At 47.8% G+C, this 27,720-nt stretch overlaps 1 protein-coding gene across 1 annotated transcript in view; it reads left to right on the top strand.

Annotated features, from left to right (window-relative positions):
- Positions 1-27,720, top strand: part of LOC119172854 (uncharacterized) — a 96,506-nt gene that overhangs the window by 58,944 nt on the left and 9,842 nt on the right. The window contains exons 9-10 of the mRNA XM_075893169.1: positions 24,188-24,386; positions 24,877-27,027. Of these exons, the coding sequence (XP_075749284.1) occupies positions 24,188-24,386; positions 24,877-27,027 (2,350 nt within the window). The remainder of the gene's footprint in view (positions 1-24,187; positions 24,387-24,876; positions 27,028-27,720) is intronic.

Genomic DNA, 27,720 nt, shown 5'->3' with positions numbered 1-27,720 from the left:
TGGGAGGTTTCTCCTGTGCATTGTTAAAAATGAAAATTCACCATGTGTGCGTCGACTAAAGAAGAAAGCAGTGTACGGGTCTGTATGTCCCATTGGAGTCTTCTGTCTCTCATTTCCCATCAGGAGAAATCGGCATGTTTCAGTAGGAAACACCGGCTCACAGCTGCGTGCTTTGTGCCTCATGGAGGTTTCTTTCCTGCACAGCACCGCCACCAGTGCATGTAACCGTTAGCACCAGCTGCTTCGCATTTAACAATGGTTCCTTTTAGCGGGAGATAGTGTAGTTTTTTTGTGTGTTCACTTCATCCTGTGTTACTTACCTGAAATTAAATGCCGCCCGCATAGGCGCAGGCTCTCCGGGTTCTCGAGGTCCTTTCTGTTGATGCGACTGAGCCACAGACGCCGGGTCTACTCCGGCAATACTTTTATGCTGTCGCATTGGCGAATTATCTCCCCCCTTAATTGGTGCGGCACGCTTCTTAGCTGCAAGTTTGTTTTCTGTGCAGTGCTTATCGCACTGCAGCTAATCACCGCACGCGTGTGGATTGCGACAACGGGCTGTTACTGAACCCCCACAACGCAAAAGTGTCGCGTTGAAACACTCCCCCAAAGATAACACTCAGCTATAGCATTTCACCGTCATGGCAACCGCCTATCACTTACGCATCGTTCGCGACTCCATGAAAACTATGTATGTATATACGTATCCAAGACGAATGTGACGTTTTAGAACGGGGGTTGCGTGGCCGGTGCGAATACGCGCGAGTGTCGTTCTCGAGCAGTCATGAGGACAAATTGGAATGCCGAAAATGTTTTATACAGTGTATTTACATGTCGACGATCTCCGCTATCAAAGAACAGGCAGGGCGCTCTTTGGTGCACCGGAATAAAAATTTGAACGGCTAGGTCCCCCTCAACATTTTCTTCTCCATATGGTTGCAAAAGCCCAGCAGTCCTGCACAACTTCTTGGTACATAGTAGTTCCGTTCGATTTACCTGTACTAATCGGAACCGTTTAACGGCTGTGCACACAATGTTCAGAAATTGCGCCGCGCGAGTTCAGCGGTGCAGGCACAGCGCGACACCCGAAACTAATGACTGCATGTGTGCCGACAAGGTGCAAACCTTATTTCTGTTCGCTCAAGTTATACGTTCAACTAACATTGACCGATGGTAAACCGCACATGCGGACAGTTCATGGGGCGCAAACATCTTGGCAAAACACACCGCGTTAGTATAGAGGCGGGTACGGTGCATGCCGTATACGCTTATAAGCGCTGGGTCGTCTGCTCAGCTGCAAGCCCGGCTGCACCAAGCCGGTACCATCAGCGTAAAGGGCGCAGGAAAATCGTAAACCAGTGCTGCACCTCTTCTGCACCTTTCAGAACGAATGGCAGGGTTCAGGGGTCGTCAATGCTGAACCGCTGAAACGAATCGCATGGTTCAGCACCTCGTGAACTGCTTCATGCGGTGCAGGCGAATCGAACGGATCTATAGAAGGCCACGCCTGGGCCTCCAAGGGTCAACCCGGTGGAGGACGTTGGACCACAAGGCGGGTGAATGACCGCTCTGACGACCCTGATGTGGAGTCGGTGGCTCGTTGACAGCTCCTGTCGCACCTGTACAGGGTGTTGCGGATGATTGCAGTCGCGCGACAAGCAGGAGAACCGAAGAAAGAAGAAGTTAGGCACGAGCAGTCAGAATAAAGGGACGTTCTTGGTGTAAGGTTCGGGTCTTGAATACGCGACATCTTTCTGCTGCCGAAACCCGGGAGGAAAGACCTTCGGAGGTGAGACGGAGCGGACTGCACAAATTTCGACCGCAGTCCTAGCCTAGAGGACTTTTGTGAAGCCGCCGTCGGTTGAAGCTGATGTGCGAAGCCAAACCGTTCTTGAGAACCAGATCAAGAAGCATCACACCTCGACATTGCTTGAGACTTCGTGCTGCGAAGCGTTTGTGACGGACACCACGTTGACTGCGACTTCACCTAGTTACGTCACCGGCCAGTGATTTTTCACGTTTCCGACACTGAACTGGATAATGGAGGCCCTGTTTTCAAGGCGGAATGAAGTGCGCAAGGCCGTCACAGAAGCCATTGTCAACATTGAATGTCTAATACACGTAAAGCGTCCGTCAGTAAGTGAGTTACAATATATTCATAGAATTTTGATGCCTCATTACAAGCGTCTTAAACAAATCGACAAGGAAGTAGAAGATGCAGTTCATATCGATCGCTTGGAAACTGAGACGGGCGAAGCAGAGCTTCATGAATACCAGATCATTTAAGCCAAGGTCAGAGTAGAATATAAGACCGCAGACGTATTAAATGCTCGACAAGCTCGCTTGGAAGCCATAGGGCAAAGGATTTCGACAGAAGTGCAAGCTAACGTGCACTCTTCATCTTTGGCGCCACCATCTAGCCTTTGCTTCTTCAGCAGCAATCTTGTTCTACGGGAGCTAGACGACTCAGATTCACGACGAATCGCTGAGCGTGCTGAAAGCAGGAAAGTCGTCAATTTCACCACAGTAGCATCGAAGCACGTACAGAACAACCGCTACTTCCGAAGAACTGGCCCACGCTTTGAGAACTTCCATCAGCGTACACTAATAATGAAGCAAACGACACGACAGTTAGAGCAACTCAAGTGCACATGCTGGAAGAGACTTGTACGAAAGAAAAGCAGAAGACATCTGGAAATCCAAAAGATGACACACCAGAGCTTGAGGATGATTGCACGCCGAAGACTCCAGATTTTGTTCTATTGCAGTCCTCACGTCTGTAAAACCAAATACCTGATGAAAGGAAATCAAGGCCATTTCGCCAAGGGAATATAAATTTAAAGTCAACGAGAAAACGGAAGCCTACTTCAAGTACTTATCAAAACTATGGCACTTCGGGTAAGCCACAGAAGTAGAGATTAGAGAGACTGAGGTTGGCACGGCATATATTAGTGAAGATGCGAAATGTCAAGACACTGTCAACCTCCCGAATAAGACAGCCCAGACCAACGCAGAGTGAAAGGGCCGATGACACAAGGCAAGGGCAGCCAAGAGAAAGAAATCAAGAAAGGTTCTGAGGAACAGCTACACCAGAAACTTGCAAAAGAGTCTGCATAATGGACCTTCCTGCCCAAGGAAACCTATCGTGAAAAGCAGTTTACCGAAAGTGACGCGTCCACTGGCAAGAGCGTGGAACAAGCGCCGTAAACATCGCTGGAAGGCCAAGCGCAGAAAGAAATCCGGATGTTCCTATACAAGGACTGGCATGGAACTCATATTGATGAAAATTGTGTACTCGGAAGCTATGTGCGATTTTAGCGTTCTCCGTCATGCGCCACTGTGGGAGCGTGGAGGATGTTAGAAATTCTGTAGAAGATGAGGAGTGGTATTACCACCATTAAAATCAGAGCAGTGTTGGCAATAAAGAAGAGGTGGACGGGTGGGCTTCGCCATAGACACGGTGGCTTGCCCTTTTCTCCACAACACAGGGTAAGACCGGCCTGACGAGATCAGCATGACACCGGGCGGGCGGCACCGTGCCTGCGCAGGACTTAATTGTTCACACCACTCAGGAATGTTGTTTTGTGGTTGTCACACCTCGCTCAGCTGCAGGAATGTTGCCTTGCGAAGAACGATGGCTGCAGCGTCGGTGGTCGCGGCCGGCAAGGTGGCGGCATGACAGACAGTTCATGAAGCCACCGGCACACGTGCAGGTGCTGGGGTTGACCAAACACCGCTGGTGCCCCGGTCAAAGTGATCCACCAGCGCAATGCTTGGTGTAGGAGTGAGCCACGTACGTTGAAAAGTTTCTTTGTTTTTGTTTCAATTTCTTAAAATTTATCGTAAATATGATTAGTTGAGGTAGGTGCTTGAGAACGCGTGTGTGTAATAAACTGCATGACGAAAATTTGTCATGCTGGTTGGCTGTTCAAATCGACGAAGCCCTACACGTTGTCTTCTTTACGAGTAACAGTGGCGTCATCTTCTAAAATGGGCCATGTTGGTTGTGACGAGTAGAGTACGGCACGCAACAGCGATGACATGGGCTCATCTTTAACAGTAGTGAAGCTGACAATATTATGCGCGATATACTGCGCGATTACGGATGTATTTTGCGTGCAAAAGCGTTGGGGTGTATTGTGTCCCAGTCACGTGTAGCCAGAGGCATAGGCAGAATTTTCTCTCTTTTTTTGGGGCGGGTGGAGAAACTTTTTGTATTTGAAGAGGGGGACGGGCAGGAAAATGGGGTGGAGTATCAATTTGTTGTGCTCGGTATGCCTTGACAAAAAATAAAGATAAAGTCCGTGAGGGGGGGCACCAGCCCGGTGTGCCACCCCCTTGGCTACGCCACTGCATGTAGCGACCGGCTTTCTTGAGTATCTCCAGAAGTTACATTATTAAAGATAAAAATTAATTCGGCACCAAGGCGTGTCAATGCGCATGTCTCAGAGCCGTGTGTGCTACACGCAGATAAAATTCTCATTGTCCCTCGAGCATTAGTCTTACACGACTGGAACGTGGGAACCGCCTTCTAATATGCCTACGCCAATTGTATTGATCGCCTTCTCCCTCTTCCACCCCCCCCCCCCCCCCGCTTTCAGGAAGCTGTCTGCGCATAGCGTGGTTTGGGCGCCTACCATTCACCAAGCGATGATGTCATGTGATGACGTCATCCTGTGGCGTTACAAATTTTGGAGATCTGTGAAGTCGTGTCATGATGCTTATCCTTTTTTGCTTTACTCGTGTTTACGCCTACGACGGTTCGGTTTCACTCTTGGATGGACATTTAAAGATCGCGCCTTGTAAATGGCCATATTATGTCTGGCTTGAGATGTGCGATGCGTGAGCTACTAACATGTTTTATGATCGCTGAAGCTGGATGTACTCTTCACCACGGAGAATACACGAGTCCAATAAAGACCGTCATTCGTCATGCTTAATGAAAACAGTAGATGTTATTCTCGTTTTCCGTGTTCTTTAACTGGTACCGGGGTCACACAAACACTTCCGATCGCATCCCGGAGCTAGTTGGATAACAATTTTAGATCTCAATCAAGTATGGCCACTGCGACAAGTACAAACTAATCCACGTTGAACCAGGAGCAGACATCAGCTTTACAAAAATTATTTTAAAGCTACATCGTGGGATGGGCACCAACATTTCTTTGTTTTACGCACACCTTTCATGGCATCGTTGTATAGCGCATCGTTTTGGAAAAATGAAAAATAGTGCAGCACTGCGCTTCTCAAAATTAAAGGGACAGTAAAGCCAACTAGCTAGTGGACGTTTATTGTTGAAATGGTGGTCCAGAAACCTCGTAGTGTTGCTTTCGTACCAAGGAAGGCCATATTTTGAAATAAAATCACGCTTTACTGATCCGCGTTGGGTTAGCGTACTTCAAATTACCCGCTTCAAGAAGCGGACCGACCAGATCGTCTCACGTCGCTATTGCCGTGCACAACGTTGCCCGGCTTTACTGCGCTAGTAGCAGCAGACCGAAAGCAGCGGGAGCCACAAAAGCAACAACGGCCATTGAACAATTTTCCGCCATCGACTTCGAGATCGCAGACGCTTTTGCTTCAACTGCGCCCCGCTAGATGGCACCACCCCTCCCGTTTCACCACGCGAGAATTGAATTTTCGAACCACTCGCGCCATTCACCATAGTAACGTCCGGTGGTTCTTTCTTCCATTAATCAAACAGAAACAAACAAGCAGCATTTTATTGCGTCTCTTGATTCGCCGAAGGTTCTGTATTTAGAGTAGTTAGATCGATTACTAGTGATTAATCGTAGGTGGTCCGTGTGATGTCACCGGGATCATTTTGAAAATGTCTTACTGCGGCGCTTGTGTTCTTGTGCATTTACCTTAATTTCTCGGCGAGTAGGGCGCTGTTGTTAAAAATATTGTCGTTTTAGATGTTGACATACATTGAGCTTTCACTGTGACGTAAGTTGTTATTTGACTTTTGTGTCCCTTTAAAATATTTGTGCCACTAACCATGCACGATGAGGCATTATAACTACATCCCCCATCTTGACCTCAGGTAATCGTGTTGCACCAGTTACCATGGTGATGCAGTGATCCCGATGCTCGGTTGCTGACCAGACAGCCAAGTGCTTGATCCTGATCATGTACGACAAAATTTGGTGTAGGTGAAATGTTCGAGGCTCGTGAACTTAGGTCTCGTGTAGTTGAAATAGTCGTAATTCTCAAAGCCATGCCTAATAATTGTGTGGTTCTGGCACCTTGAACATCACAAACCCAACTTTTCTAGTGCCAGTAAGAACACAGCGATTACCTCTCAAGTTTAAACATACTCAGCGCTCCTACACTCTATCAGGTCCTGGTTAAATGCTGCTATAAACAGGAAACCCGACGAAAACTCTCCGGTTTTCTGGCTATATCTAGCACTTTAATCGGATCCTGGTTAAGAGCGTATGCAGAAATATCCGGCTGGGGGCACTATTTTGCCAACTACCACTTTCTCTGACGGCAGGCTTTGCGTGCGTGGCGTTCACACTGTATAGTCACACCGGTAAAGGTAACTCCCGTTATGCTGCGTTAAATTCCTTAAGCACTTACGATGCGATAGACTTCAACTCATGTTAAACTGCGTCAGCAAGCAACATCCAACGGCAACCACATGGGAGGATATTCATCCAAGTCAGCGTGGTGGCACATTGTCAAAGCGGGCGCTTCCTTAGACGTGACTACTCGACGCTGTTCCCCTCCTCAACAAGGACGAATTTTTCTCCAACCGTGACGGCTTTTTTTTTTTTCAAAAAACCCATTTCGGTTTTCTTTTGTTTGTGTTCTTGCCTTGCAGAAAAGGTCAACGATGGTTTTGCACTGTCATACGACTCCATTCTCTGAAGTTAAACGCTCGCTATAGAAAGAAGAACTGTACGAAGGATGGGCCCTGGCTGCCTACCAACAAACTTTTTTTTGCGTGCCCCTCCCCACCCATTTCCTTTCTTTATTATCTCCCCATACCATCTCAGGGACTAAGATTAAGCAGGTAAATGGCGTCCGCCACAAAACTGAGAGATGCGCTGTGTTCCCTTCTCCGTGCCACGGACAACCATTAGAACTATTTGACAGGGGGAAGTGGTACGACCACTTTTCGGTAGCTTTTCCGCAGGATTCTTTTCATCAACCTTCCTCACTCACTCCTCCTTCTACTCACACAACCCTCCACCACACTCCTTTATGAATTCTCTGAAGCTCAGCCACAATCCACTGGGCCCGGCGCATTTTTTTTTTAAGTTTTTACACAGCAGACAAGCTGTGCTGGCTACAAGAATCCGACCAGAAGGAGACGACGATGACGACTCGACAAGCACGAGACGGTTACGCCTGTTCTTGTTCGTGTAAATTATGCTTGCCACTGTGTTTACTGTGTTTAAGGATGAGTGCTGTGTGGTGTCCCCTGGATGTCCGTGTCCTGGTGCGTGGCATTTACATCACTGCAGTGTTGGAAATTTCCTCTGCTGCTACGTGCTGCATGGACTTATAAAACTATCCAGGAAACATCACCTTGTTGCTCGTCGAGCTGCACCAAGTCCACGATGATTAGCAGTGCGGTTTGCAGTTGCTCTAACCGCACAAACAACAAGCTTAACGACGAAAGTTTTCAACGGGAGGACTGCCATGTGGTGCCGAAAGTCAAACTGGGACAGTGTGGGAAGACAACGGAGAGTGTGCGACGGTGTACGAACGACGGACAGTGTGCGAGCACAAGACGCAGAGCTCTATGGCTGAATAGTATTCGCTGCGAAGGCCTGGACGAATTGACGTCGTATTACCGAGTTTGCGAGATGCACTGCTCCAACGTGTGAGCACGCTACACCGAGGTGCGCGTGCGTTCAATGCGGGTACAGAAATTCTGCAAGGGCTTTAACTCTTTCATTTTATGCAAAAAAAGACAATTTTTTTTCACGTAACTTCCCCTTTAATCAGTCGCCACGGAAGCAGCGGCTTTTCTTTGGATGCCCGTGAGTGGTGGACATGCACAGCGACGGTAAGATAAATCAGTGTTCAGCTTACGCGAATGAGCATGACCTGAGGCGCGAAAAGCACGTGTAAACTTATCGGCAACTTGGCTACCGATCTAGTGAACAGTGACAAGGAAGTGCGATGGGCTGGGAGCAGTATCGGCGACTGATTACTTGCCCTATTGATAACTTTACGGATAGCTAGAAAAAAAAAAAACGCCGAACCACTGACATGCGCCGCGTATACAGCCTATACCTTTGAAACGACGACGAACTTCACCCATGGTTGCTTTACGAGAGCCGGAGCCCCTGGTCACCTACCACGACATCACTCAGCACTATCGCCTCGAGCGATATTTCTATTCACATCCTCACAGCAGCCTTCCCAAGCGGTCCGAGATCGCCTGGCGTCGCCTACAGACCCGCACCTTCCCGTGCCCCCTCGTGTTTTCATACATGCACCCAGGTGCCATCGATCCACGCTGCTGCCTGTGCGGCAACGTTGCCTCGTTGAACCACATCCTCTGGGGCTGCCCGGAGGATCCCCCGCCCGCCGACCTCCTTTGCTCACCCCCCACCGAGGGACAATGGGAGGCCCTTCTCTCCAGCAACGACATAGACATCCAGACACGGGTCCTGAAACGAGCGGAAGAAGTCATCGAGAAGCACAGCCTGGCAGCCTTCGTGGCTTAGCCTCCCTTACCCCTCACCCCTTCGATTAATAAAGTTGTTACTCACTTACGAGAGCGCTGGTGACGTAAGTATGAGCCTTCAAGGATTTGTCGCTGTAATTTTTCCTGCGTCATGAAGTTTTCCCCGTGAACCAGGGAGCTTATGATGTCGGCCTGGTGCTCACGTATGCACTAAGAGCCAAATCATTTGCGAAGTATGGACGTCGAATAGCTCCAAGGCGTTCCGTCACCACATTTTGATGTTGACCCCTGGCGCACGGGGTCAGGTAGTGATTTTGCGCAGTCACTGAGGTGTCTTCCGCTGCAGTAACACGGCCAAGTGAAACCATTGGTTTACATTCGTTCCGTTATGCACACGCCACAACAACGTATTTCTGCGATCACTTATACGAGTCCATACAGCGCGCAGTAGTAGAAAAAACTTGCAACGCCGCAGTATTGTAAATGCAGCACACGAACACCAAAGGTCAGGGAAAACCACGCCACACCCATCACACACACGCAGCTAACACATGTAGTGGCATTGGTCGTCAGCTGCGCGAAAACCTCACAAATGGCGCCCAGCCTGGCGCACCACAACGCCATTTTGGTACTGTGTTCAGAAAAAGAGAATGTACAAATATTCGCACAAATATCCATCGACGACAGCAGAATTGGTGGCTATCTTTGAAGCAGTTAAGCTTATCTGCGAGAATCATGAGTCCCGAAAGTGGGTGATATGCACGGATAGCAGACCTGCTCTTCAGCTAATCAGAAATGCGAGATCACTTTACAAAAATGGTGAAACAGCACGATGTATTGCAGAAACTGTGGAATATGCCTCATCGCAGGGTCACAGCATCGTATTCTAATGGATACGCAGTCAAATTGGAATAACGGGAAATTAAGAGGCTGATAGCCTCGCGAAGAAAGCATTGAACGAAGGACGGGATTGCGCAATCCCTATGTTTGGGGCGGGTATTCGACATTTTATAATGCAAGGAGCTAACCATTGTTCGATGGAGAAGTGGTTCGATAGCCCTAAATCAAAGGAAACTACTTTATGAAGTTGATTCACACAGAAAATCCAACTCACCGGAAGGCCATTGTGGTCATGCAGAAGAAAATGTTCGCCATATTCTTTTGGAGTGCGTTAAATACGCGAATGAAAGAGAAAAATTAAATAACAGATTAGCAAGTTCAAACAGACGGCCCCTCATATTAGAGAAAGTACTTAGACCATGGCGTGAGATGCATTTTCAGAAAAAGGCGAACATTTTCCTGGCAGACTTTTTAGTGGAGACCGGACTGGATAAGCGCATGTGATACACAGCAAGAAATGGATATATACGAAATGTGTTTATGCATATCCTGACAGTAGAAAAGGAAGGTGTGCGTGTAAACAGTCTATGACAGTGAGAAACGCTGTAAGCAAACTGTATATTGACACGATATTTGAACTGGTTTCAGTGTGCTATTATGTTATTTTATTGTTCATTTTTCGGTACCGTATTGTATCATTCTCTTTTTTTTTTTTGCTGCAGAACTTCACGATATGGAGTAGCCGAGGCAATATGCCCCTCAACTTCTCCGCAGCAAACAAAACAGAACAGAACAGAACAGGTACTGCGTTTCAGTGCATTATAATTAAAATGCGCATGTCCGCTGCTGATGTTTCAGAGTGCTCGAAAGAGAAACACTGGCCTTCACTATTTCCTTCGTTCGTTGCTCTCTTCCTTCATACCGTTCGTTGTTATTTTTTTTTAAATAAACATTTCGTCCAGTAAATGTCTGCCTATACTACGCATAAAAGAAAAGCCCTCGACAACTTCCAAAGAACGCATACGATCCCATTCCCGCGGACAAAGGTCTCACGATGGTCGTACTGGACACGCAAGAACGACCAGGAAGTATCTTCTTTCATGAACGGTGATGAATATGTGAAATTTAATAAGGACCCCGCAACAAACAGCCATTTCAAGCTAAACATAATAGTGAACGAAGTGTTCAAGAGACACACTGAGTCACGAAGGCTCTATTGAGTGGTTCTTAATAAAAAGGAAGAGAAAAGTGAGCCCCGTTATTGTCTGCTTCAGTGAGCGACACCGCCACAGGGCTCACAAGGGATGGGGGTGAGGAGGGATAAAAAGGGTAAAAGTAAAGGTATAGGAAAGAGGAAGAAGAAGCAACAACAAACTGAGGGGATAGGAGAGACAGGAAAGACCCCATCGTGCAATAACGGATTAGACCCCGCTTCCTGCGGCCATCCTAAAAAATTCACAAACAGCAGATACTTCTCCACCTGATTGCGGACACCCCTTCCCACTTTCGATCCATCGAAGAATACTCCCAGAAAGTCATACCGCCTGTCTGGAGGGAAAATGACTCACGGTCGACATGCCATGGATTTCATAAAGGGGGGAATGAAGGAAAAGAAATGACATTATTTCTGCGGCTCTTGTGAGCCCGCCCGCAAGCAGAACACCCAGCCTCGCACAGCCAGGCACCGCAATTATCCCCCTTTTCATGCTTTGCACACGTTTGTACCCCCCTCTCCTTTCAGCTCTCCTCCCCGTTCGCTGCGCTTCGTAGTTTAAAACATTATACCTTTAAAATCATAAATTGTAAGCACTAACGCGACATGGAGAGACATGTCGACATTCATTCACCCTCAAAGAAAAGAGCCGCGCTGCCTGTGAAACACCGGATATGCAGTTCTTAAGAAGTGTCGTTACAGTCCACTTCAGTAATTAAACTTGACCAGACAGGTAACTCGGTCAACTTGAATGTCCATTTTTTTCTTTACGGGTTGCCTTTCATTTGCGTCTTTCCGCTTTTAAGATGTCTATTTTTTTTAAATCTCAGACGTCTGTGTTCGCGGTTGTGAGTGCAGCAGCAGACAGGAAATGTGCGCAACTTGCGTTGTTAGTTACCTTTTGCACTCTCTCACGCATAAATACCAAATGACATAATTGACTATGTTCGAAAATGTTACCCCGCATGCCCGAGACAGAATAATATAGCGTCAACCGCAGACTATCACACTATTTCCATTCAAAATTTATCCATATCCTCGTTTTATTTCTTCCTTTCTCTCAACACACCGTAATTGGATGGAAGAGTGGCAACTTGGGCTAGTTGGTATGGCATGACGATAGTTATAGCGCGAGAACAAAATGACGACACAAAGACAAGAAGGACGTGTCTGTCGTGTCCTTCTTGTCTTTGTGTCGTCGTTTTGTTCTCGTGCTATAACTATCGTCGTAATTGCATGACGTCAGGTTCTAAAGTCAGCCCCTGCAGGACAAGCGGCATGCGTAACATCACCGCTTCGGGGTGCTCCTGCATCATCACTGAATCGTACAGTCGTCGCACATTTCCTGCCCAGGTGACTCTGAGCATCAGAGATTTATCTATACCGTCAAATTTCGAAGGACTGACAACATAAAATTTCTTGCATCAAGCAACGCCACGCCCCCTTGTACCAAAGAACAATGCCAGTAGGCGTACCTGACTTTCAACGTATGATCTCATTAGAGCAGGCGGGTAGTTTGGGGGGGGGGGGGGGCGAGAATTAGGGAGCCACCTCCCCCCGGTAATTTGAATGAAGAAGGGTGTTTTACCGAATAAAAATGATAAAAATTTTGTGCTTTTAAAGGTCTTCAACAAGTGTCCTTCTACTCCCCCCCCCCCCCCCCCCGCCCCGTCTTACTGGAAAAAATTCATCCCTAGGGGTCTGCTTTACAGCCACACAGGTCCCACCCAATATACGCTCCCGTGTACGCGCCATTCGAGCGTCTTTATGGAAGTGCGTGCATCTTCTGTTATCTCAGAGGCGTTGCATAAACGGCAGCGCCTTCCGGAGCAAGTCTGACCGTTATACACAGGCAACGGTCACAGCTGTTCGTGACTCGCGTGACCTTAGAGAATGCTCGCCTGTCCGAATCTTTAAGCGCAAAATAAACGCCCCACCGAAACAGAAAACATATAAGGAGGGAACTAACGCCAAGAACATCCACTGTCGTGCTCTCAAGCGAAAACGACGCATTGTCGTGTCGTGCCGCAGAGGGTTGGAAGAAAGAATAAAAGGTCTTCGAGAAAGGACGGCCGCATAAAAAGGACGGTAATATGCGGCAGAAAAGAAAACAATCGCAGAACAAGCAAGGCGAGGGACCGTCACGTCCCACAGCAGCGGCAAGGCGGAGATTCGGTAATATTCGTGCGCACGCTGTGCACCAGGAGGCGACTCGCGTGCACGAGCACGCGCGCGACTGTGGCGACGCTTGCAGGTGCCGGAATGGAGATGGGGCGAAGAGGAAGGAGGGGGGCATGCCACTCGCATGGCGCGTGGCACTTCGTCACCGGGCGGGGGCGGTTGGCGGCAAGAATGGGTGTCGTGAAGCTTGGCGTTCCTTTCACGCACTACATGCTGGGTCAGGCCCGGAGGAAGGGATCCGAGGAGCACGGTGCGGTACCGGACTGGATGCACCAGCTTTTAGAGTGCGCGGCTTCATTTGCCAGCTCGAAAAGTTTCAAGTTTCAGCCAGCTAAACAACGCCGGCTAAACATGACTCAAGTACGTACATCGCGGAAGTAACGTTCCCGGACCAACTCGGGTTTCTACGCGTAGGCAGTCGTTTGCATAAATCACCACTAGGCAGACTATGGGCTTGGCGGGAAGTGGTTGACTCGGACGTTTCCAAGGGCCAAGTTCAGCGGTTCAGGCGGCCGTATGTAGGCCAAGTCCTGCACAGCCACATAGTAGCACGCTATGCGAACAGGCGTATGAAGTTAATAAACGATCAGAGCTAGTCGTATCTGGGTGCCGTTTATCATGTACCCAAATGGCCAGCTCCACACCACTGAGAAAGATTACCCGACAAGATCGCTTGGAACTGACATACACTTCCTAGAGAAAAAAAAATTGTAGAAGCCCGTTGCAGGGCCGACCCTTGGCACATAAAGGAACGGTGGGGGAGGGTGTGGCAAAGGTGCGCCGCGGGGGGGGGGGGGGGGAGCGCACCGCCCCTCTACGGTCAGCCATCGTACCTCCGCCGGTCACCGAGGCGCGCGTCGCCTCGCGAGTGCACGTGGCCCCCCTCCTCGAACTGTTGTCGGTTCGGACGGCTCACTGCGCCCGTCGCGACGAACGAGGCAAGGTGGTCGTCGGAAACCGGTCCCCTCCCAGAGAGTGCGCGCGATCACCGGCGAAGGAACGAGCGAAGCAGTGCGACCGAGAGAGGCTGCTCTGCCCGAACGGCAGTGCGCGAAAATACCTTGCCTCGGAGCGCGCAAACGGGCAGGTCTTCTTCCCGAGAGTGCAACCCTCCCTGGTGGCCCGCTGGCCCAGCGCCGGTCCCCCGAAGTAACGGAAAAAGAAAAAAAAAAAAACGAAGGAAGGAAGGAATGTCCGCCGAGGCGGCCTCCGCTGCCAGCGCGGAAGTCGCAAGGCCGGGATCATGATCATGCCGGCGACGCCGATTTCGTCCGCTGGTCTAGCGCGTGCGCACTGTCATCACCTGACACGCCGTCGCCCCTGGAAATGGTAGCCACTGAACGGAAATACCGGTCACAACAGGTGAGTGGCGACTTCGTCTTAGTACCTCGTCGGGCTTCTTCAAAGAGACGAGGTTGGTCACTTCTTCGTAGCGAATGTATCTTGTAGAGAGGTCTGTCTTTCTTCGCGTTCTCAGCGCTTATAGTACATAAAACTTTGTAAGATGACACTCCAGAAAGGTCACGCAATTTCGTAGCTTGTAATGATGTGCTGACTGATTAGGTCCACGGGTCAATCCCGAGGGGAGCCGGAAATCCAGACGACTACACCCCAACTCCTCCCTTTAATGCTTGAATGTATACACTCACGAAGAGGACATATCACGTTCTGACATACCCTTTGCATAAATTGACCACTTAAGGTTCAGTTCATGTTATGCGTCACTTCCTGTGTGAAAGTGGTATAACACGCAAATTGGATCAAAGCAACAACTTTGAAATTGCAGTACGTGGTCCCATCCCATATGATTAGCAAAGCGCGATAGCTAGAATGTCAACGTCGCCAGAGCATGCGTAAACTGTTCAGTTCAGATGTTATGACAGTTCGAATGAAGCTTCTACACGAACAGAAAGGATGGCAACTTGCTGTGAACCAGCAGCTGACTACAAGAACACGGGAGGCTGACACGCGTACGAAGAAACAGTAAAACAGACGATCGCTTTCTCCCCGCTTTGCTGGCGTCCAAAACTGCGCTATGGCGTCCAAAACTGCGCTAGTATTGTGACGGCTGTTGTTACTGCTCGGAAGTATTTGTACTCTGGTTATGCTCTCGGCGATGAGCAGGGTCAGTTACAGAAATGTTCAGAAGCGAAAAGGGGCCACGTGCATCAGCTTACGAGAGGACCGACCACATAAGTTTTCGTTTTGGGAGTCTCCATGCAAAACCTAAAGTTGGGGGGAGAAGGGGGGAGTGTTAGGGCATTTACACCTCCTTCTGGATTCGCCCTTCTTGACGAGTCCTTGTGCTAGCCAACTATCCGAAACAAATCGTTGAGCTCTGCCACTTCCACGGAGTCAAAAACAAATTCTTACACCGTGACTGCATCTAAACCAGCCTGCGAAAGATGACGTTTTATGAGGCCTTGAGTGATTTTATTTTAACACATGATTACTACTAGTACTATACTTTTTAGTAAAGTAAATAGAGGTTGGAATCCAATGCTCACTTACGCAGCAAGCGATGCCCATGAATCCTTCATGGACACCCTCACTTGGTTTAGAAAGGTGGCTCAACAGCTTTTAGGGCACTCAGACAAGGACTGGAAGCGTGGTTATTTATGAGTCTGTATTGCGACACATTCTCCTTCCCCTCTCTCTCTTTCTCTCTGCCTTTTAATCCTATCCTGTTGTTCCCTTTTCTACCCCATCCCTCGTGAGCTACTGTTGAGGTGTCCTCCCCCTGAGAGACAGTTACGGGGCTCACTTTTCTCTTCTTTTCATTTAGAAATCCACCCCTGCACATTTTCTTGCCATAAGCTAAGAAGTGCATGTAGTTACTTTTTTCAATTTTGCCTTAGGTCATTTTGAGTAGCGCAAATCTAAGAAAAAAATAAGTCATTGGCCACTATAGAGATAGTAAATATCCTAACAAAGGGCAACAAATGAAACGGGGGAGACCTACACTACGGATACGATATCAAGTGTGTCTCCAGAAGTGCTGTGATAGTACTATTTATACGGTTCTGCAAGCTCATAGGCGTAAATCAATCCGACTGTGAATTGCTTGTTGCTCTCTTTCAGTTTTGCCCATGGAACGTGGTCATTTAAGCCATAGTTAGATGACACCCTTCACGTTTCACCCGGGTGCTGTAATCATGGTGCACCGAAGAGTTTCCAAACGGACGTGCACTCGTGGTACCACGGCAACCTGGCTCGTTATTTTTTTTAGGTTATACTCTCATATCCGGAAACAAGAAATCGCTGGCAGGAGTAGAAATAATAATTAAAAAGTAATATAAATCTCTCTATATTCAATGGCATCAAAGCTCGCTTCGTGCCGTTATGACTTGTACCCCGCCCGAGGTACATTGGTTGCAGCGACCCTGCACACTAAACACAATGTCTATTTCTAGACTGCTTAACACCCTTGCCCTTCTTTTCCGATCCTGTTCACCCTTTCCTAAACTATTCCCTTTTGATAGCTGCTACATTTTATTAAGGTCGAAGTGTACTTTCTTTATAATTACAGAGATGCAATCATACATGGATATCCGGTGGTGGTTTTATTGTCTAAAAATATGGAATACGCCTGTGCTTCGCCTTCGAGAGCAGATCGTGACAGCGTAATAGGGCCTCTTGTGCATCACCTTCGAAGTGGTTTTCGGTGTAAGCCACAATCGTGCCGTAAGGAAACGACAGACCGTGAGCGTGACGTTGGTCGTTCCCAAGTATGATTGAAAGTCTACAGCAAGTAGAGACAGGGGTGGATCCAGCCACTCATTTTAGGGGGGAAAGGGGTTGCCTGAAGTACTACCGGTAAAGAGAGGGTGGGGGGAATTCCTGACTTTTGCATGCAGAACACATTATCACAAGAACGCCATGAGAGGATACTGTCAGTGTGTTCATAATGGTCCCACTCATTTGTTTTAATTAATTTTCTAGTAGTAATAAATTAGAAAAAAACAACAAATTACGGGCTACCACACTCCTGACAGAGACAGTTTCGCTGCGCCAAGCCTTCATTCGTTGCGGGGTTTCGTGGCCGCTGCGAACAAGGGTCGCTGCTCCAGGGCGTTCATCAGGGCAAGCTGATGTAAGAGAGTAAACATAGTACAAGTGCTTACATTATTCAGATCTCAGTGAACAAGCATGGCACTCTCCGGTTCACCACGGATTTACTAAACAGGTTGGGGTCCATCCCCCTTCTCTGTCTCTCTCTCCACGCAGACACCAATATTTCGGTGGTCCTATAGGAAATTGACATGGCCGTAATGACGAGCGCACACCTGCATTTCAGAAGTTGATGTCCCGTTGGCTGCGCGGGACTTTATAGTTTGAACAGCGATATCTCTAATGATCTTTTCGGGGATTAGGTGGCTTGTTGATGCCGCGTTGTTAGCATGCTTGTACGACGATTATGCGCTTGTCCAAGGATCGTCGGTATGGAGCCGAAGAGACGACACGGCAGATTGGCGGAGCGCTATTGTTGCTTCCGCTCAGCCGTCTCTAGATTGTTTCGTGCCTCTGAGAAGCAATGGCACACCTCACAGTGGGTCAAATGTGAGAAGCGCGACCACAACTTGACATTGACGGAAGCCGGGAAGAAGGCTGTTTCCCGAGTTCTGGAATATTCAGAACACGCCTGCAAAAAACATGAACCTCCCGCTGGGAACAGTGGCACTCCGAAAAGGAAAAGCTAGAGCCTTTTTGAGAAGGAATGAAGGGGACAAAGCTTCACTGGATTCACACGAATAAGAAATTGCTTTTCTGAGTATTGGGTGTCGGTACAAGCGTGAATGTTCGGACGAGGTTTCGAAACTGCGCACGTGCTGGTTGCAGAACAAATTATTTATTTTAGAGAGTAACTCCATTAACACTTATCAGTATCCATATCACTAACAGGGGAGCCTGCTCATACCATGAAAGCTTACAGAATAATAGTGAATGCACCGAGAAAACCACATGCATTCTGCCACTTGGACGTCTGGGCGTGTACGTCGTGTCATTTTAACAAATAGAAGGAAGACAGCAAAACAAAGCATAAAGTCCCGTGCGAAGTCCCGTGCGTAAACATTGCACGGGACTTCCCGTGCGTCACCTTTAAACTATCAACTGCACGCTTCGTAATTGAAAGAATAAATCTCGATGTGCGAAGCAACATTACATGGGGCTGAAAATGAGCGACAAGTACTTTAATTTATCAGTGGGTAACATATCGCTTGGTTCAGTTTTTATCGCACTAATTCAAGACCTTCGAAACTTTCCAGCACAAAATTCTCGGCAATCTTTCTTTCGCCCATGTCGAACAAAGGGTGCCCTTATTATATGCAAGCACAACATGTCTAGAAAAACACAATTTGAAGTGTTGTCTTATGAAAAAATAAATAAAAATATTCTGAGACATTCTGTTTTTATTCTTTATTTGTGTTTCAACAGCGTTAAAAATTAAATATGTGCTGGTGTTGGTATATCTGGTACCAGTGACCACTTTTCGATCTTTGCATTCATGAAGTCACTTAAACAGCGTGAAAAAAAATCAACCCTACTTATTACACAAAGATTTGTGCTGAAAAAAATTAAACTTTTCAAAGATTAGTTATTGCGGCAAAGCTAAGAGAAATATTACAAATAAATGAACCTTTACGTGCTTATGACACATTTAATTTGAAAATAACACAAGTATATGAGCAGGCATTTCATCTCGCATTGCTCTGAACGAATAAAAAAAACTAGAAAGCCATAGAAAAAGCCATATTGCTACAGGGCATTCAACTGGATACCTTTCCCGTAATTGCGTTAAAAGGGGGGCAAAAGAAGTACGTACATTGTAATTATTACACTGAACAGATCGATGACAACACCACACAATAAATTTGTCTGATTACTGGCGTGCCTGGTAGTTTGGATGCTGCAGCTAGCATATATAGGTCACGTTTTTAGTTTTCCCCATAAACAAAAAATCATTTCAGTAGTGACGATACGCAATCAGTTTTAAACGTAATCCACGCTTACCTGCTTGCATAGTCGGGACGGGTTAAGGCTAACAATAGTACTAGCTTCCACAGTGCTGTCAAGATAAGTTGCGACAGTACAGCACAATTATTTTTACTATATTGTCTCTGCCCCATGTCTTTGTAGAATTTTCAAAGGTTCTTAGTGTACGTATATAACTGTTTAAAGGGGGAGAAGCAGTGATTGCGGATTACGTCAACCACGTGGCACGACGTTGCGGATTAGCGAGTGGGCTGTACCCACTCGTTAATGCCGGACGTCTTTGCCACGCTCCTCGCCCGCGTATTTCTCACCCGTACGAATACCCCATATAATGCGAGGCTATGTATGTTCACACAATTATTTATATTTGATGTTTTGTGCGGAAAACGTTCTTGCAGTAAAGTCAACTAAGATATGTTGACTGATATTGATATGTGGGGTTTAACGTCCCAAAACCACCATGTGAATATGAGAGACGCCGTAGTGGAGGGCTCCGGAAATTTTGACCACCTGGGGTTCTTTAACGTGCACCCAAATCTGAGCACACGGGCCTACAACATTTCCGCCTCCATCGGAAATGCAGCCGCCGCAGCCGGGATTCGAACCCGCGCCCTGCGGGTCAGCAGCCGAGTACCTTAGCCACTAGACCACCGCGGCGGGGCTCAACTAAGATATGTTTGCAAAGGGTATATATACACTTAGTATTTCGCAAAGCGAGTCCACCCTGTACAAAGGTTACGTTGGCTATAAATACCATCATCATCACTATCAGGGTCAATCAAGCTGAGGCAAAACTGTAAGATTACGTGTGTGTCATCATAGCAGTGCGTAGTTAGTTAGTGAGCATGGGCTTACTCTAGCACTGATCAGCTCTCTGTGCTGCCTCACTTCCGCGGCGCTCACTTCAAATCTCCATGGAACGCGCGGATCGTGAGCCGTTACGCAGACACTGTTCATCGCAGCTCTGCTCGATCTGACCCAGTATGCCGTGATCTCCATGCTGCAGCGACAGCTTGCGATCATGCCTTTAGAGAATGTTTATCAGAGCTGATCGCCAACAAAATTGACCGTTTAAGACGGACGCTTTCTTTCGATTCCGGCTTGGGTAATATTTCTCGATCAAAATCCACAATCATCAATGCAGTGGTGCAACAAACACTCATACGACGATCCAGACGGCAATTAAACGTTACCGTAACATTCGATCACTGCCGAATGCCACCACAATAAGTAAAATTGCAGACCAAGCTGTTCGCGTAGTAGCGCTTCACCTAAAAGCCTTTCTCTATTTCGATCACTGAATGTGTGACAAATTTGATAACAGTGAATACTTCCGAATGCGCATATTGTAAGCGAACGTACCGCATAGCGCAAAAAGTGTTCATGCCCCTAGAGCTTTCTTGTTCAGAAGCGAGGCCTGTACAACATTGCTATGCTGCGTACAATCGGCACTGAGCTCAATGGGGCTGTCATGGCAGTAGTGCCGAGATTGATTTATGCAGGCGTGCTACATATCATTATATTGATATGAAGGTGATGGTATTTGTATCGCACTCCACAGAAAGAAAGAAATGTAGGACTGCCAAATAATATCTTAGTATGAATCTTCAGGCACGTGTTGTTCCGTACGTATTCTCCCCTTTTCCCGTTTCGATGCAGTGCTTGCATGAGCACCTGTGCACGAAAACAAGTGTACACAGATATCAGTACGCCGCATCGAAATCAGGCACTCCACACGACAGTCGCATGTATCTAACGCAGCTTATATGCCACTTGCATTTTTAAATATCATCACTGTAGTACTGGCTGGAATTAAGAAAAAGCGAAGGCATTGTAAACATGCAATATATCAGCTAAACTATCCACACGCACGCTTGCAGCGTAGTTTTGAGCACATGTCACCGCTGCGAAAAAGTGCGGCAGTATAGTTTGTTAATTTCCCGGACTCATGGTTCACACCCACTCAGGGCGTTGGCCAAGAAAGCTTGTGGCCTTTTTTTATCTTTTTTTCGCGGTAGCGCAGTGACTCAACGCATGCTTCTTGCCCGCTGTGAAGATTGATACCGACTGCATGAACCACACTGCACTCTAAGCAGTGAAATCCACGAACAGCTAATGTTTCCGCATAGTGCCAGCGTGCAGCGTGAACCATGCATGCCAATACGCGGATACTGCTGTTCCTTATCGAACTTTCTATCTACAGTTGAATGCATCAACTTTATCAGTTTGCTACGGTGAAATTAAGCACTGACATGCACCTCATGCGTACCAGTCTATGTTTTCGACGCTGGCGAAGATGGCTGGTTGGGACTGGCTTTCCTGTGCCGCATCATCGCCGCTGACATCGTTTCAGGTCATCACCATGGCTGGAACATGCACAGATGTACAGCGAACTCGTTGCAACTTCCACAGTTTGCCATACTACCCGATTTCAGCAGATAAAGCCAGCACCGCCTGCCAGCGAGCGCCGGCCGTCGTCTACTCTCACCATCCCGTGCGTGACGTCATGGAGCTACGACCAGTCACAGGTGGCGGCGAGACTCGCGATGGCTCCCGCGGCACCCGTTGCTTGTTTTCGGCAAGATGAAGTTATTTGCGTTGCTTTATGCAAATTTTAGGCTTGATTATCCAGGTCACCGCGCGAAATTAGGTATCATGACACCATAACGTCGTTTTCTTCATTTTTTTTAAGATGAGCTTCGGTATCCCAAGAACACCAGATCCCCGAAATTTTCGGAGCCCTCTACTATACGGCGCGCAGATTTGGGTGCAGGTTAAAGAACCCCAGGTGGCTGAAATTTGCAGAGCTCTCCATGACGGCGTCTCTGATAATCGTATCACGGTTCTGACACGTTTTATAATAATAATAATAATAATAATAATAATAATAATAATAATAATAATAATAATAATAATAATAATAATAAATCGTTATTATTATATAAACTAGAGGGGCTACATACTACTATTACTACTACTACTACTACAAATAATATTAATAATATTAATAATAATAAAGAGGAGGAAATGGCCCACACCGTTATGAACACCGGCCTAAAAAAAAGCCTCTGGCTACGCCCCCAGCGACAGTCTTACGCCTAGGCAACTAGAGAAGTTATCTCACTCATGCACTCGATAACGTTCTCCGAAGATGGAATCGCTTTCCGGCTCATGAACACAAGCCATTGGTGCAGACTTTTTTTTTTCATCAGCTTTTGTGGAGAGAATTCCGCGAATTTTTAAAGTTGCATGCGACAATAGGCTCTATGAGAGTCTACGCATCTTTTGCGCAATGCAATATCAGCGGGGTGCAGATCCTGTGACGGCAAAGGCCACTATAAGCAAATAAATAATTACGCAGTGATGGCGGCGTGAACACCAAAATTCATGTGGCTTAAAGCGATTACACCAATATTAACAAGTGACGTGATAATATATATTTGTAACGCCAAACTAATACATGTATGTGAACATGAAGTTATGCCATATTTATAACATGCAAGTAACGTTCTAGGCACATGATCTTAAGGGCCCCTCAGAAACCTCTGATGAATGAACGAGTTCTTTTTTTCTCTCCCAGCGCCGGTGTCCCGTCTTTGCGACGCAATTCGTGACGGCAGCTGTTGATTCACGTGACGTCAGCATGAAGTGTCGCAGCTTGGGCTACTTGGTATGACATGACGATAGAGACATGACAGAGACAAGAAGGACACGGTCCTTCTTGTCTCTTTGTCGCCGTTCTGTTCTCGCGCTATAACTATCGTCATGTCAGCATGAAATAAGTTTTTGATTGATCAATAAGCGATATTCAATAAACCGTCGCCTACCCTGTTGTGCTATGCAGTCGCACACCAGTTCTGCCTTGCCTAGCACGACCATTGCGCGTGATAAAACGGTATCCCTTTGTTTTCTGCTTTTGTGACTGCACAGGTGGAGGCAGCAGCGTGTATTCGAGAAACAACAAATCCTGCCTGGCTCAACGCTTATAGTGCTAACATTCCACATTGTTTCATGAAGAAATTAGGGGCGAGGAGAGAATAGCATTGATATGTGGGGTTCAACGTCCCAAAACCACCATATGATTATGAGAGACGCCGTAGTGGAGGGCTCCGGAAATTTTGACCCACCTGGGATTCTTTAACGTGCACCCAAATCTGAGCACACGGGCCTACAACATTACCGCCTCCATCTGAAATGAAGCCGCCGCAGCCGGGATTCGAACTCGCGACCTGCGGGTCAGCAGCCGAGTGCCTTAGCCACTAGACCATCACGGCGGGGCGAGAGAATAGCATTGTACAGGAAGGAGTGAAGGCGTGAAAGAAACCACTGTCTCGCTTTTGAACTCTGTAAATTTGGGGCCCTGCCACCCTGACGCCCAATTTTCGATCATAATCAGTGCTATGTAAGTTGCGTATTAACAAATAAGGTAACGAAATTGTATCGCATTTATCGAGGCACGTGATTTATATTTTAATATTTGATAAGCGTCCAAGCGGTATGAGAGTCGGGCAACAACTGCCACGCTTCCGGGCCGTGACAGAAGAAGCAGCTATAGCTGTACGACCGTCTGCATTCCGGTATGAATGATGTCGTTTCGCGGCCAGCCGCACGAGAAATTGAGATATTTTAGCTTTGTTTAGCTTGTCACTGAAATAGAACGACCTGCAAGTGCTGGAACCTTCACAGACCATGGCACGACGCTTCCGCTCCGACATGCAGCGCATGATACCACACGCGCCGTGGCAAAATGGCGGTCTGCGGTGGTGGGCTCGGTTCATAGCCGTCAACTTCTAGGGCTTGTATTGCACTGATATATTTGTTTACCTTTCAGCTATCATATCTGCATAGGTGCAATAGACACTCTGCTTCTGGTTTTCAGTGAAAATCACAAACTGTTGAGTGACCTTGCCATGGCCCTTTGAATGTACTCTAATTGAATGTACTATGCACTTGGATGTATACTATAATGAACGTGTGCTATAATTTTGGGGCTCAAATTGCGTCAACACAGCATACTTCTTGTTCTCTATAATTGGCTCTATCAATAAAAAGCAGCAGGAACATTCTTGGTCTGTGTGCCAAAAGAACAACGGTACTCGAGAGCAATGTGCCGACAGTATTCACGTGACGTTACAAAACCTGACTCCCGCAGTGCTGGTGTATTTATTGAAAGATAGCCTTAATGACGTCAACGGAATTCGCGTAAAAAGAAACAGACGCAGAGACTGATAACTGCAATCATTTATATTGATCCGCCTGTCTTTAATCTACGCATGATCGCTTCTGGAAGTCGTTGAATTGAACACGTGACATGCTTCATTGATGTTTGTCTGATAGGAGCTCTTGCATACAGTAAGAACATTTTCCTAAAAAAATGCATCCCGGTGTTTTTCAGCGACGTGATGGAAATCCGATGGACAGCGCTAATCATCACCAGTGGCTGTCTGTGCATCAGCGGAGCCTTGGTCTCGGCGAACACTGCCAAGTACTACACCTCAGTCACTCCCTGTAAGTGGTAGTTGCCTTCTAGAACAACCTATCCATAAGTGGATTATTTGTCTTCGCTCAACGAGCTGCAACTTCATCGAACTTATACGCTTCAGTGTGGGCGTATTCGCGTATATTTGTCAGTGCCAAGTAGCCCTCCTTTGCTGTAACATTTCAATGGGGAGTTGTCTGGATAGTGTTCGCGAGACTTGTACAACTGAGTGACCATAAGTGCGTGGTATCTTAAATTTACGCTGTGTCTGTCTTATTGTTAGTAATCTTGGTATTAGTATAATGCGTGGTTGGTGAGCTAGTGGCAAGTATTGTGTGCACTTTTATTGCCGAATGAATCGATAAATGTGCACAGTCAATGCATTGAACCTGTACGTGGTCGCCTTATAGGCAGTCATTATTTCTGCTAATGAAAGTGAACGGTACAAATTCTTTTTGCGTGTCTTTAAATACACGAATATTCATAAAACACCAATCTTTCTTGCGTTCATTACTGCAGGGAAACAATGGACTATTGGAAGGAGGCCATGCGAAGGCGTGCAAGGCGAAACTGGACTTTGCATGTTCAACTGGGAATGCATCCGCCAGGAAGGCACCATGCTGTCCGCCTGCATGGACGGTTTTCTGCTTGGTGCCTGTTGCAAGCTTCCTGACGTAGCAAACGTCACAACTTCTATGTGGACCGAGCCGAGCACGTACACGACCGAGGACTTGTCCAAGGTCAGCAGCGTCGTCACAGTCGACGCCAGCACACTACCGTCTCCTTCTGACACGCACCCCGAAGCATCACGACTCCCTCCCAGCCCGACCACTACGGAGGCACCCACGACAGTCAGCGCGAGACCAACAACGCTGTTGTCGAGACCCAGGCCGACGGCACTGTGGCCCATGCTCACGTTACCCGCAACATTGAAGCGGCCGGTCGTCGTGCGTCCAACGCCACAACCGCAAGCGACGACTTTGAGCAATCACCACAAGCCACCGAGCATCACTGCCCCGGCCGTGACCACCTGGATGACAACGCGGCCAAACGTACTGTTCACGCCGACTAAACTGGCCTTGCGACCTTCGCCATTCGTTCCGACAACAATGTATGTGCAGCGACCCTCGCTACATACTGTACTCGCAAGCACGCCCATAGGGATGCTAAGTTCTCTCATAACAAGGCCTTTCTTGCGGCCAGTTACAGTGGCCATGAAAACGCGCCCGACGGTCGCAACATTGAAGCCAGTCAAGAAAACTACCGCGGTGAACACCCAGTCCGACGCAGCGAGCACACCAATGCTAGAGGACACATATACGACGAGCCAAACACCTTCGCAACCTATGCCAACGAAAAAGTACGTAACTGTCTCAGAAACACCTTTACAAACCGTGACAGGGCAGAAGTACGGTTCCCCTGTCACAACGTCATCGCTGGCAACGCCGGCGGAAACTCATGCAGCTACCACGGAATCCTCCGCGTTCCAGACTGCTTCGACGCACAAGTACGAGTCTCCTACTGCAATCATGCTGCATTCCACTACACCGCAAAAGTATGGGTACTCGTCAACTCACTATTCGACATCTCAGTCCCCGTTTCACACAATGCCATATACCACAGGGGAATACACATCTTATGCTGTCAGCCGACTTCCACCATCAACACTGAATGACCTTTCGGATCTCGACGCCGGAGTAAAGACCCAGGGATATCCCACAACCCTGAGTATGCTCATGCCTACGGAAAGCGGAAACGTTCACACGACGCGTCAACCAGGGTTTGTTGATCTAACAGAGACAACTACGACGCAACCATCCCCGACGAACGTGATGGAATATACGCTTGATTTCGACGTCGAAAACCGACCAACAGTGACAGAGCACGTTTACGGTGCTACGTCTGGCCAGACGTCATTCGGAGAGGTCACAGATGTCACCGTTTCTGACGTCGCGTCAGCAGTCGTCTCGACTTCCACGGAAACGTTCTCTACGCCGCGACCGTCCACAACGACCACCAAGAAGCTGAAAACACGCTCTCCAACGACGACGCCCCAAACAAAGGCTCGACCTTCGACGATAGTGTCCAAACCAAGCCACACCAAGCCTCGCCCGCCAACATCCCCAACAACAATTTCCAATGACATACAGCACATGACTTATCCTTCTAAGGCCACGCTTTGGCCATCGACGGTCTTCAAAATTCCGTTGCGTACAACGCTCGCCGCTAGGCCGTCCACAAACACGCTCTTTGTAGGAACCGCCACTCGGCCAATGTCAATTACTCAGGCCCACATAACGTCAACTACACCTCAGACGACGACCACGCTGCCTAAACGCACAAAGAAGCCAACGACAACGACGACAGCAATGAGAGAACCGATACCCGTAAAAACGACAATGGCGGTGTCAGCCGCGACCAAGCCGAAAAGCACGCCGAAGCCCACGAAGCCAGTCCTACCTATGCCGGCCCGTCCTGCGAAGCCTACAAAGGGACCGCTGCCCACCAAATCTCCGACAAAGAAGACTACACAGAAGCCTCCCTCCAAGATGCCGCCGTCCTCGAGCACATCCACGCGTCCCTCAACAGTGAGCGTGACGACTGAGAACTTCGTAAACAGCACGGATCCGCCGACGTCTACGAGCAGTAAGCAGTGGGACTACCGGAAACGTAAGATCGATGGGCTTGTCGTTAATGCGCATGTCCTCTTTTTTTTTTCTCTCCGCTTTTATTTAATTTATTTATTCTTCTTTTTCTTCTTTTTTGTTGCTTTCAAGCAAAATTTTCTGCACGCGTAAGCTCACGTTTCCAGCCAGCTTTCTTCGAGCCAAGTCCGCGTCTGATTTAGGTGTGATAACATGCTCCTGGATATCGGTAGAAGAAAACTTTGCATTTTAGCCCCTCGAAGCGAGCCTAAATTGGCCGGTAATCGTACCTGCGCCTTCACACCTATCCTTGCAATTATAATGCCGCTAAACGACGTTGCCTTACGTCGACGTGTGTCTGGAAAGACAGCGAGAATGACAGTAGCTCCAAAGACATAGCTGCTGTTCAGTGGCGAAGCCAGTGGGCGGCACGTCAGGCCTCCCTTTCCCGAAATTTTATTTCTGCATGGCATACAGAGCGTAAAATTACCATGTGCCAGTGCCCCCCCCCCACCTATCCTTAAAATTAAAGAGCCCCCCCCCCCGAAAAAAATTCTGCCTACGCTCCCGCAATTGTTCATTATGCTTTATCTTCGGTAGTGCCTTTTTGGCACAATGCGTCGCAAGACAGACTGCAGGACAAAGCACTGTATCCGCTGTAACACGTTGACGTTATGTGTGTAAGCACTCCCGTTCTCAGCTTGCACGTTCCGCCACT

This window comes from Rhipicephalus microplus, chromosome 4 (assembly GCF_043290135.1).
Source record: "Rhipicephalus microplus isolate Deutch F79 chromosome 4, USDA_Rmic, whole genome shotgun sequence".
Classification (NCBI taxonomy): domain Eukaryota; kingdom Metazoa; phylum Arthropoda; class Arachnida; order Ixodida; family Ixodidae; genus Rhipicephalus; species Rhipicephalus microplus.
This window is presented reverse-complemented; position numbering and strand designations above follow the sequence as displayed.